The sequence below is a fragment of the Herpailurus yagouaroundi genome, unplaced genomic scaffold (assembly GCF_014898765.1).
Source record: "Herpailurus yagouaroundi ecotype Mexico unplaced genomic scaffold, PumYag 182, whole genome shotgun sequence".
NCBI classification, from domain to species: Eukaryota; Metazoa; Chordata; class Mammalia; order Carnivora; family Felidae; genus Herpailurus; species Herpailurus yagouaroundi.
Window position 1 is genome coordinate 20641575 of NW_024412413.1, and position 12865 is coordinate 20654439.

Below are 12865 nucleotides of genomic sequence, written 5' to 3' on the forward strand. Positions count from 1 at the left end.
ATTTTGGGCTTCAAACAATGGAGTAGTAATGAAACTGATGTGGTTTATATATATTCTGAACTGTTACTAAGCTATCTCACTTATGAAAAATGAGAAGTTTATACACAACTTTGCCCATCTATGAAAACTGATAAACATATTCATGTTTTTAGTAGACAAAACTACTAAAATAGAGACAAGATCACGAGCTGCTAGGGGTTTGTATTGAGGTAGAAGGGATGAACAGATGGAGTAAAAAAAGATTTTTAGGTCAGTAAAACTATTCTGTGTGACACCATAATGGTGGATACATGACATGGATTTTTCAAACTGCATAGAACTATACAACCCAAAGAGTGAACCCTAAAGTAAACTGTGTACTTTAGATAATAATAATGTATCAATATTGGTCCATTAAATATAACAAATATACTACACTAATGCAAAAATTAACAATAAGGAAACTGAAAGTGGGGTGAGAAGGCATGTATGAGAACACCATACTATCAACTCAATTTTCTGTAAGCCTAAAAATGCCCTAAAATTAGTCTATTAATTAAAAAAAATAAAAATAAAAGAGGCCATATCCATGGACATATAAGTACTTAAGCAAATTTTGTTCACAAATTCCCTTAAGAAAATTATTCAACTTTGCTTTAAACATTGCAGGAGTAAAAAACCCAAGGAGACTAACCCAGGATTCAGAAGCGCAATCTACAGAAAATAATAAATACACACACAATTCTTTGAGGCATTTACATTTAGCCAAACTGATGTTTGTACATTTTGTTGAAGTGATATGGCAGGAAAATTCCTCCTTTGGAAATACATAGATCTCCTTAGGCTAGAGTTATTTACCTGAAACACTGGACAAAATAACTGCATAAAATTTAAGTGCATCAGGTTCTATCTAGTGAAGCTATGCTTAAGTAAAATCACATCAATATTAGTGAGGCTAATTAGTATCTACTATTAACACTATTTTGTCCTAACATTGTCCTTCAGGAATAACTACATTTACAAAGAAGATTATTATTCATAGTTATTATAGTTTTTCATTTATTCCCTAGATCACAGTCTCTTAATACGGCATAAGGAAAGTATTAATGCTGCTTCCAGGCTGCACTTTTCTGCTATATAATGAGCATGTAGAAATGTTAGTCATGATACAGTCAGGCCTTTCATATATGAAATGGTTCCACGTACTAGGAACTTGCTGTGCATTAACACTGCTCAAGTTTCCACAATCTCCTTGGGTTTTTTGCTTGAAAACTGTGTTCTGGTAGAAGGTTTTGTGAGATTGCTAGGGAGGAACTATCAATTTCACTAAGTTTTACTATCTCACTTTTATCAAAACACAGACTTTTGACTGTTGGCTGTAAGATGTTGGTCTGATACACGACTGTGTCTAAGCATAGATTTCTTTTCCTTTTGGTCTTTATGAGTGATATGGTATTAATCCGTATTAAATAGTTATAACATTGATATATAACTGGCTTTAATTAATTATAATTATAGTATAACAAGTTTCAATAGAAACTAAACTGATAAATGACTCAGTGATTTTATATAATTTTTTTAATCTTTGGGTTCTCAGATTTCCTTTGTCACATTTTAAATACAAAAATAAGTCAAAAGTTTAGAACTATGTTTATCTCAATTCCTTTGAGAATTTTGCCTTGAGGTAAACAGATATTAGAAATCCCAGCCTCTATTTTGACTTGGTATTAGAACAAAAAGGCCAATAAACAAAGAAAGTAAGATGCACCAGGGAGATACATTACAGATCTCTGAGTGGAAATTGCCCTTCTCTAAATGTGTCCCTAGTGCCTCTGTCTCTGTAATTTCCCACAGCTCATTAAGAGGTATATTTTAGAATTGGCACCAGTTTGCTTGGTTTCTGTCATCTGACTTGGTCTTATTGGCAAATTGTGAACAAAAAGGTTTTAATTTTTTATTCCCTTTGGAACTTCCCTTGGTACTAAATCTCTCCATCTCCTTTAGGATATTCCATTATTTACTTCCTACATATTTTGGCATTTATAATTTCAAGTTTAAAACTTTATCTAGCAAATGTAGATACCTTTTCCTTAATCTGTATGGAAAATAAGAATATCCACTGCAAGATGAAGGTAAATTAATCCTTTAAATAACTAAGCAATCCACATGAAGTATTTTCTATTCCCTTTGGAATAAATATCAATGATTATGCTTGCACAGTACTTATGAACTGACTTTTTAAAATTTAAAAATGATTTAAAAAGTAGATCACATTTTCATGAAATTTCTTGAACTTGCTTTAATGGAGGCAGATTTTAATGTCAGTAAGAACCTGCACCATCGATGCCTGGGGTCTGGCCATTCAAAGCAGCAGTACACAGGGCTTTTGAAAATGACATTTTGGAAATGAAAATGCCACTTGGAAAATTCTTATTTCTCAGAGGCAGTTGACATATTTACCTGCTAAGGACTGAATTAGCCAGGAATTTTCACAAAAAGCCATGAAGTCATCATAAGCCATAAAGACTGTATTTCCTAAGCATTTTAAACACCTTCTCTAATAATGTTTCAGTCTGCATTTCGGTTTTATTTGTTTCAAGAGAAGGGTACATTAGTTTTACAGGGAAGCAGTAGAGAGTGGGAAAAAATATATTTACACCTACCTGAAAGGCATTCTTACATTCATTTGTTCTGCATATCTTCCAAGCACTTCCCATGGGGCATGCAACTTCACAAAGATAATGTCACTATTTATTAGAGAGGACTGAAACAGAAAAAAGAAACAAAATTGAAAAGTATATCCAAATTTCCTATGGTTTAAATTGAGTTGGAATTTAGAACAGGAGTTTAGGATTTGGGGCATTTTCAGCCAAAACTGGGTCCTTGTGTGTGCATCTATTCATTCAAAAAATATACCAATATGTGTCTGGCACTGGACACCCAGCTGTGAACAAAAGAGACATGAATGCCATTTACATTCTACAAACATACAAAAAAAAAAAAAAAGAAATAGGCAAAAACAGGTTTAAAAGAAAGATATAAATTTAGATAGCTATGAATATTCTGAAGATAACAAAATAATGGGAGAAATTATAGGGAGGGGGGCACACACTACTTTGGGCAAGGGGTCCAGAAAGGCCCCTCTGCAGAGGGGACATGCAAAATTGAGACACAAAGGAGCCAGCTGGGTAAAAGCATGGAATAAATGTTCCAGGGGCAAAGGCCCTAAGCTCAGAACTCGCGTGGTATTCTCTGTGTTTGAGGAGCAGTTAGGAGAGCAGAGTGGCTGGAGTGTATTCATCATAAAGATTAGCGTGAGAAGAGGTTGAAAAGGTGAGCGGGAGCCAGCATGTGCAGTGCTTCGCCAGCCATAAGACAACTGGACTTTATCCCAGGAACACTGGGAAGTCATTTTGATTGAGATTTTCAAAGATCACTGTGGCTAGTGCATGGAGAAAAAAATATATCAGGGAGAGTTGCAGAGAAAGCAAGAGAAGAAGAGATGCTCTCAATCATCCAGGCAAAATTAAAAATCGGTGGTTGTGGAGATAGAGGGTCTTCAGTGAGGTGAGTTTTGCATCTGGATCACTATCAGGGAAGGCTTTTTCAAAGGTTTTTAACTCCTCTTGGGCTTTTTATCAATACAGCACATAGACAGGAAAGTAAAACCAGGACTTCACATTTTAGTAACCACCCAACAAGTTTTGGTCTATGTCTCTGGCCAAGGGATATCTCCAATTAGGAGACTTCCTTTGGAAGTCATCTCCCAGGGCTGGGTTGTGGAAGGAGGTAGAAGAAAAATGAGAAAACAGTGAGCCAGACCAGTTTAAATTAGCAAAATGGTCTATTGTTTATCCATATCTCTTTCACACAAGCTCATTCTGGACTGCATGCCATTTAAATTTTTATAGTGTAAGAATGTTAACAGATATTTTAGGCTTGTGTGGCTAAGCTCTCCTTATAACAATATTTATTTATTTATTTTTTTAAATTTTTTTTTTCAACGTTTATTTATTTTTTGGGACAGAGAGAGACAGAGCATGAACGGGGGAGGGGCAGAGAGAGAGAGGGAGACACAGAATCAGAAACAGGCTCCAGGCTCTGAGCCATCAGCCCAGAGCCTGACGCGGGGCTCAAACTCACAGACCAGGAGATCGTGACCTGGCTGAAGTCGGACGCTTAACTGACTGCGCCACCCAGGCGCCCCTATAACAATATTTATAAACAATCCATTACTTTTACACAACTGACAAAAATAGAAGCCCAACTTTATGGGATAAATTTGTGCTACAGGGAATTGTTTTTAAATTGCAGATGATGTGCAGTTGCAATTCATTGCTCATATTTTCATTCAGAGTCTTCTTGCTGGGTTTATAAATATTGTACTTAATTTATAAGAATTCCCCAAGATATTATGAAGATCAAACTGGTATCAACTACAAAGTTCCCAGGAACTCTGATGGTGGTGAATTTCCCAAAGGTGAATTTCCCAGAGCCTGGGCCCAAATCCACAATGATGGAGGGCAAACTTTGATATTGGTCTGAAAACCAAACTTTCTAGCAATTCAGGCTGAAATGAGGTTTTATATTCTAGGTTGGGACAAGGAGACCTCTGGCTGTAAGCCCCCTAAGTACAAGGAACATTTCTGCTATTCACAGTCGAATCCTCCAGGCCTAGCGCAGTGCCTGATCCAGAGGGAACACACAATCAATACTTATCTAGAGTATGGTTAGTGAAATGTGAACAGTTAGTCCTGGTCCAAGTGAAAGTTGCTTGTCCTGTGAAGCAAGAAGGATGAAGTGATTCTTGGAGTCACATAGCTGGTAAGCTGCAAATGAGGTACCCATCCAGGGAACAGACAAGCCAATATGCACTGAAGATGTGACAACCAGCTGTTGGATCTCTTTGCATGAACTGGTTTTCCATTGAGTAACCCATTATATCCAATCCTCTCTAGATTGGATGCTTATAGCTACGTAGCCAGGGGGAGTGTAAATGAGCTCATAGGTAGCAATGTCCATACAGAACACGGAGAAAGTGCACATACCCACAAAAATCTCTATCCTGTCCCATTCACATCTGTAGATGCAGATATGAGATGGTCTCAGCTTATCAGCTGAGCAGTTTTTGCACTGGAAAAGACTGCCATTTGTTTTCCAATATATAGTACAGTTTTCCAAGTTATAAAACAGAAGACTATTTTCTAATAAATGGATCTTTTTGTTTATATTAAAGACATACATCAGACTCTGGGTAGGTATTATGGCTTTCCCACTTGAAAATGTTAATTTTGACATTGGGAATTCTTTAAGTTCACTTAGCCTTCCTACAAGATTTTACACTCACCTGCCTCTTCTCTCATCTTCCCAAGACAGAGTGAAACTGTGCATCAAGGAATATGGGAATGTAATTGATTCACAGACTCAACCAAACTCTGATTTATAGCAGAATATAATCTTTTTTTTAATTAAAAAACATTTTTTTACATTTATTTATTTTTTAGAGACAGAGAGAGACAGAGCACAAGTTGGGGAGGGGCAGAGAGAGAAGGAGACACAGAATCTGAAGCAGGTCCCAGGCTCTGAGCTGTCAGCACAGAGTCCGATGTGGGGCTCAAATCCACAAACCGTGAGATCATGACCTTCGCCGAAGTCGGACGCCTAACTGACTGAGCCACTCAGGCAGAATATAATCCTAAGATACACTCTCTTTGTGAAATTATTGTAATTGCTAGATTTATAGAAAATAAATACAGTGGAAGAAAAATCATTTTGTAGAACTCCATGAATATGTGAAAATATTAAGGAGACTACATTAAAATATTATACTTAGGGCACACATTTTAAATGCCACATTTCTGGGGCATCTGGGTGGCTCAGTCGACTGAGTGGCTGACTTTGGCTGAGGTCATGATCTCATGGTTTGCAAGCCTGAGCCCTGCGTCAGGCTTGCTGCTGTCAGTGCAGAGCCCGCTTTGGATCTTCTGTCCCCGTCTCTCTCTGTCCCTCCCTCGCTCACACTTTCTCAAAAATAAAATAAACATTTATTTATAAATAAATAAATAAATAAATAAATAAATAAATAAATATCTGTCACATTTCTGTGTGTGGAAAAGCCAAGTTCATTATCTGAATACACATGGAGTCAACTAAAATTCTAATGTAGACTCTACCATTTTCTGCATAAAAGCATAGCTGTTTTGACTCATTCAAGCGGGATAAAAATATCTTCATTTTTCTTATTTCAATTATAATAATAATTATAAAACCATCACTTTATTATTATTTTTAGAGCTCAATACTTTTGGAAACAATTTCACATTGTTACCTCATTTTATTCCTACACAAACCTTGCAAGGGAGGCTTTCCTTCTACTCCTTAAAGGGGAAAGAGACAGACCAAGTAATTCACTCAGAGCCAAACTGAATGTTTATCCCAGATAGAGCTAACACTCATATCCCTGGACTCCCTTGTCAATTTTACCTAATAAATTCTGCGGTTTAAATAAATCTATGGCTTTGTACATGCATTGAAGATGCAGAATTTCTGAATTGTTTATATAAATTAATCTGTTTATTAGTTTATACAAACTATACAAACTAATCTGAAAAGAATTCTGTATTTTAGAAAACAAAGCAACAAAAACAAGGCAAAAGTAAGCTACTAATGAATTAAGATTTGATTTGAGACTATTAAAAGTTACTTTCATAATCTTGAGAAAAGTCTTAGCTGAATTGCTTTGAATGATAATGAATGTTTAGTCATAGGTTGTATGTGTGTGTGTTGGGGGGGGTACTTATTACTTACATTCAGTTTTTCAAGGAGGAACTGAACATCATCACAGAAAAATAAATATGAAACATATTACTGCTAATTATATGGTTCATATATCATTCTTTTCTCTACTGCTGAATGATTATGCTACTGTTTCTAAATAGGTTTTTCCTATTATTATTAAATAGGTTTTTCCTATTATTAAGTATTCCTTTCCACATAAATCCAAGAGAGCAAGTGACAAAGCGAGGAGAAATGAAATGGTTTTTTGAAACATAGAGTTGTTTCATTAATATCCTGCCCCTTAGGTTAGAACCATGGGGAGAAGAAAAATGGCCATTTAAAGGAGTTGGGAAAATATCTCTGGAAGAATGGCTGGAGAAATTAAGAAGTAGCATGGAAACCACCTGAACTGGAAACAGAAAACATTCCTTCTTTCTTTCCTTCATTCAGCAAGATCCCATTCAATACCCTGTATGCACTAGATGCTAGAATGCAAGGATATGTAAGTCATGGTTCTTGCCTGGGTATGTCACAATTTAGTAAGGGAAGGCTAAATCAAGCAGCACTACAGAAAAGTAGTGTGCCATTACCTAAATCAAGCAATCTCTCTCTCAAAGACATGTATATGAATACACACATCTTTATATCTCATGAGCACCAATACCATTGCTGAGAAGGGGATACTGAGTGAAAAACAGGTTTGGATGTGGGGGCATGGAGGTAGTGCATAAACTCAGTTTGGGAAATGTTAAGTTTCAGCTACCCATGAGAAGATGCCTTGTGCGTAATTAAATTAGTCTGGAACTCAGGGGAGCAGTATGGGCCAGAGATACAAAGTAAATGTGGCCAGGACATAGACGGCATTTAAATCTATGGGATTGGAAGAGAGCACTTTGAGAAAGAGTATAGGTGCAGAGCCACCTATGGGTAGCTGAACTTCAGAGGTTAGTTAAGAATGCAGACTCTGAGGTCAGACTATACATATTCATATTCCTATGTCTCTTTTACCAGCTCTGTGATCTTGGGTAAGCTATTTACCTCTCTGTGCCTCAGTTTGTTCAACTGTAAAATGGAAAAATGATAGCAATATCTAGCTATGGAATCACACCAAATGGCATAATAAAGATAAGATGTATGTAAAAACATGTTAGTTGTCATGATCTCCAAGATGAGCCATGCCATACTGGTAGTGTTGGGAGGAACATAGCTTTCCTACTCATCCAAGTTACAACCTGTGAATATGACCAATAAGGAACCAGTATCTGAAGAGAATTTTCTAGTCTTTGACTACAAGGCTGAAGAAACCCTGAGAATCAAGCCTCAATTCCTGTCTCCTGTACCTCCATGGTCCCCAGGTCTCTTATATGTTAAGGACATTCATTCATTAAGATTCAACAGACATTCACTGACGACTATATATCAGGTACTCTGCTAGGTGCTGAATATCCAAGATAGCTAGAATTTATAGTATAGAGTAGGGGACAAATATTAAACAACAAATAAATATGGGATTTAAAATTATGAGAAGTAGCCAAAAGGAAAAAATATATAATGCCATAAAAGAGAAGAATTGGGGGTACCTGCCTTAGATTTCCTGGTTAACCTCTGAAGGTATGGCATCTAACCTGAGATCCAAAAGATGAGAAGGTGCTAGCTGTGGGAGAAATCAAGTGAAGAGCATTCCAGACAGAGGGAAAAGAAAGTATGAAGACCCAGAGATTGTACTAGAAACTAAAAGGCTCAGGTGACTGAAGATTGTTAAGTTTGACTTAGGCAGAGTTACCTGAGATGGAGTTGGAGAAAATGGCTGTGGACAGACCATGCCAGGCCAAGTTCAATGTGGTAAGGAGTTTAGATTTTATTCTGTAAGGTCAGTGAGAAGTCACCAATGGGTTAAAAGCAGGAAGGGAACATGAAGCTTGTTTTAGAAAGTATACTCTAAATAGCCTATGGAAAATGTTCCAGAGGGAACCCAGGACTTGGAAGTTCAATAGGAAAGTTATTCCAGCAAGCCAGGTAAGACAAGATGATGGCTGAAACCAGGAGGCAGATGTAGTAAGGAAAAATGGGACAGACTTGAGATCAATTTGGAGGCAGATTTGAAAGTATTTGGGATTGGTCAAATGAGGAGAGAGAGAAAAAAAAATCCAGTGTCCAAATTAATGTGCACGTTGTTTCACCTGGAAAACTGGATGGATGGTAGTACCACATAATGAGTTAGAGAATAATCAGGGGAAAGATGGCTGTTTGCTTTAGGATATGCTATATTTGAGAACCTGGGAGATATATACATACAAGTGTGAAGTAGGCAAATGGGTTGGGAATTGGCCTCAGGGCTAGTGGGGCTTATTAATTTGAGAATTACAGACACATCATTTATATTTAAAAGCAGAGAGCTTGATGTGGTCACCTTAGGAAGTAGCAAAGACTAGGCACTAGGGCACAACAACATTTAGAAGGTTTGGAAGAAGAGAAAGCAACCATCAAAGGAGACTAAGGAGGAACCACCAGAGAGGTAGATGGGAAATAACAAAGGAGACAAAACAGAAGCTGCGAGGAATGGGTGTTTCTAGAAGGATGAAGGGATGAGCTGTGTCAAGTAAAGAGCAGCTCAGGGAACACTTCCCACAGCTAGTCCGGGCTGATGCTTAAAGTTAGTGCCATTTGTCCCATCTCTGCTGCTGCAGCTGTCTCTTAGGGCTTGCTGACACTGCCCTTGGCCCTGGCTTTGAAGCTGATGCAGAGCTGAGGTGGAACTGCTCCCAGTAGTGTTCAGCTTGTTCCCTGAAGCGAGGACCTTCCATGAGGAGTCAGAGTGATTTCAAGGAGGACTCGTGGGTACCAAGCTATGTCTCTCCCAAGTGCCACTCCCTGCCACATGCAAACCAGCAGCAAAGAATGAAGCCCACACGAGTCCCTTTGCCCATGCTGGGGAGAGACAGGAGTGCCCTCAGAGCACTTTGTCAAGGGGCAGAAGTGGCTCGAGTCTCTGCTGTGCACCTGGAGTTCCCTGTCTCTGGCTGGGAACTTTTCCCAAGAATTCTCAGGCAAAAGCTGCTGGCAACCTCCCAGAATTTCTGAGATGGGCATGCAAATCAACCTCCCCTCTACCTCCAGGTCTCCTCACAAACACATATACTAATTTCAAAGAAAAAGCTCATTGCAATTTGAGCTTCATTTTACATCTATGATATAGGTCTGAATGAGATCATGATCTCGTACACAGTCACACGTGGATAATATGTTTGTGTGTGTGTACATAAAGACAATATACCAGAAAGCACATGTGCCACAGAAACCTTATTCTGGGAAATTTTTATCAATCTATTTTCACCTCAGATACATTTTCAGTGACTAGGTTATACTAAAACAGGACGGTAGCAATTCTTTAAAAAGTAGCAAAAGAAGGGAAAGCAGTTTAAAAGGATATGGTTAATCCCTTGTTATCAAACATTTATTGTATGCGTATTCATCACTAGCTTTGTGCTGGGAAAGGGTCATTTGTGTTACAATAAGGAAACTAACTCTGATGTACCTTGGACTACACAAAAAAAGAAGACAGTTATAATAACTGTATATGCAATTTGAGTAGAATTATAAAACAACAAATAAGTGCATGACATGTAACCTTTCTTAATACATGAAGAAAATAGAGTAAACACATGGCGTAATGATTAAAAGTCCTGGCTTTGGAATTCCCAAGCTTTGGAATTCAAGGTTCAAGGGCCAGATGTGCTACTTAGTAACTGATGACCTTGAGCAAAATATTTCATCTCTGTAAGTCTCCATTCTCTCATCTGTGAAATGTGAATTACAGCACTTCAGATTTCTTCTGAGGACTATGAGGTTTAATACATGCAAAGTATTTAGCTAGTTCTTTGTGCACTAAAAATGCTCTTTAAATGGTAAAGAAGGTATGTGATTTATCAAGGCCTATGAAAACATTTTCAAAAGTTAAAGCTTTGATCAAAGAATAAAAAGGATTGCTTTCTTCAACCTGGTTTGCGAATTTTTGCCATGAAAATATAGTGATGGAACATTAGTAATGAAGAGGTATTTTCTTGGAGGGACTAGGAAAGGCAGCTGCATGTGAAAATTGAACAGTGTTCCTCTCCAAGGATATTACAGAGTGAAGGTCTGGCTCAAGGGAGCCTGCCTCTCTCACTTTCAAGCTCATTGGATTCTGGTTTCATCTAAGAGATAAAAAATAAGAAAGTAAGATTGGGGTTATGTTTGTGCTAAATAGGAAGAAGGAACAGGTGGAATGGGGGAATGAAAATGGAGGTCTATTTGGAAATAGTCCTCCCATTGGTCTAGGTTTATCTGTAGCAACCCAAAGAAGTCTTGGGGCCCTATAAGAGGATATCAAAGTTAAAAAGGCCTGTCCATCATCCCTAGGCCAACTGAGCTCAAAAGATGATGCAAATCCATTTTTTAAATTTGAAAGAAATGGTCGTAAGAGAGCTGGAGCTTAGGAAGAGAAGACTAATGGAAACCTAGGCATAGATACTTCCCAAAAGTATCTAGAAGTATCCTTGGTTTGTCTTGAAAGGTAACCATTGGCCAACAGACAACTGGGTACTACTGTGCAGTAGAAAGAACGCGTGGGAAGGTCCTCCCACAGCTCACTGCACACTTGGGTAAGTCACTTCACTCCTCTGACTCTCAGTTCCTCACTGACCACACAGAGATAACATGGCCCCTGAGCTGCAAATGTCTATGGCTGTTTTGAGGCTCAAATTGGAATAACATGGAAAAGCATGTTGAAAATTGCCTGGTCCCAGCCTGGTCTCTGAGTGGACCTTAGATTTGCTAACAGGACTTTCCTTTCTGACTTAAGTTTCCTCACCTGCAGAAGGAGGGGCTGGAATAATTCACTTGGTTCCAAACTTATTCAGTGGAAGTGTACCTTGGAAATCATGGTGTTCTCTGCAGGTGACCATGAATCTCATCCTGTGAACTATAATTTAACACTCACTCACTTATCCATTTATGTATTCCACAAACCATTATTGAGAACCTACAAGGTGTTGGGAGGACAGCTGTGAATAAAACAGACTGAATCTCTGCTCCCATGAATTCTACTGGGGAGAGAGACTTTGAATAAATAGGTATAGTATTTCTGATGGTATGCCTTGAAGAAAAATAAATAAGGTGAAGAAAATAAAAAGTAATGGTTGGAAGATTTTATTTTAGATAGAGGGGTATGAATAGGCTTTTTGGTAAGGTGACATCTGAGCAGACACCCAAAGAAAGTGTATAAGAATGTGGTTTCATTATCCAGGGACAGAACATTCCAGGCAGCAAGAAGAGTCAAAGGCAAAGGGCCTGGGGCATAAATATGCTTCACATTTTAATTTATTGAGCACAAAGGGTCAAATCAGGGTAGTTACTTGCACCTGTTCTGTATCACCTTAGGCAAATAGCAGGGTGTCACTTTCTTATAACTATATTGGGAGAAAAAAAAAGAAAACTCTTAAAATGCTGCAGCCAAAAAACATTAATTTCAGCTAGGAATTCAGATAAGCCTCTTGGAGAAAAAAACTACAGTGGTTCAGACCTGAAGACACATATAGATTGAAAGTGAAGAAATGAAAAAAGATATTCCATGCAAATAGAAATGAAAAAAAAAAAGGCAGAGTAGCAATACTCATAAAAATGTAGACTTAAAAAAATACTTTGACAAGGAGTTACTAGGAAGATGGTGGCATAGGAGGACGCTGGGTTCACCGCGCGTCCTGCTCATCACTTAGATTCCACCTACACCTGCCTAAATAACCCAGAACACTGCCAGAGGATTAACAGAATGGAGTCTCTGGAGCCAAGCGCAGACGAGAGGCCCACAGAAGAGGGTAGGAAGAGCGGAGAGGCAGTGCGTGCTCCACGGACTGGCGGAAGGGAGCCGGGGTGGAGGGGCGGCCCGCCAGCCAAGCAGAGCCCCGAGTCTGGCTTGCAAAAGCGGAGGGGCCAGACGGAGTGTGTTCCGACAGCAAGTGGGACTTAGCATCTGGGAGGTCATAAGTTAACAGCTCTGCTCGGAAAGCGGGAGGGCCGGAGGACAAAGGGAGGGAGAGTTGCTGAGCCCCAGGACAACAGAGCTCAGTTTGGC

The 12865-nt window shown here is 38.6% G+C and overlaps 1 protein-coding gene across 4 annotated transcripts in view; it reads right to left on the reverse strand.

The window, feature by feature from the left end:
- ANO4 (anoctamin 4) overlaps window positions 1-12865 on the reverse strand; it is a 421314-nt gene that overhangs the window by 152478 nt on the left and 255971 nt on the right. For all 4 annotated transcript variants that reach the window (XM_040491102.1, XM_040491101.1, XM_040491100.1 and 1 more), the window contains one exon: window positions 2643-2743. In XM_040491102.1, the coding sequence (XP_040347036.1) occupies window positions 2643-2743 (101 nt within the window). The remainder of the gene's footprint in view (window positions 1-2642; window positions 2744-12865) is intronic.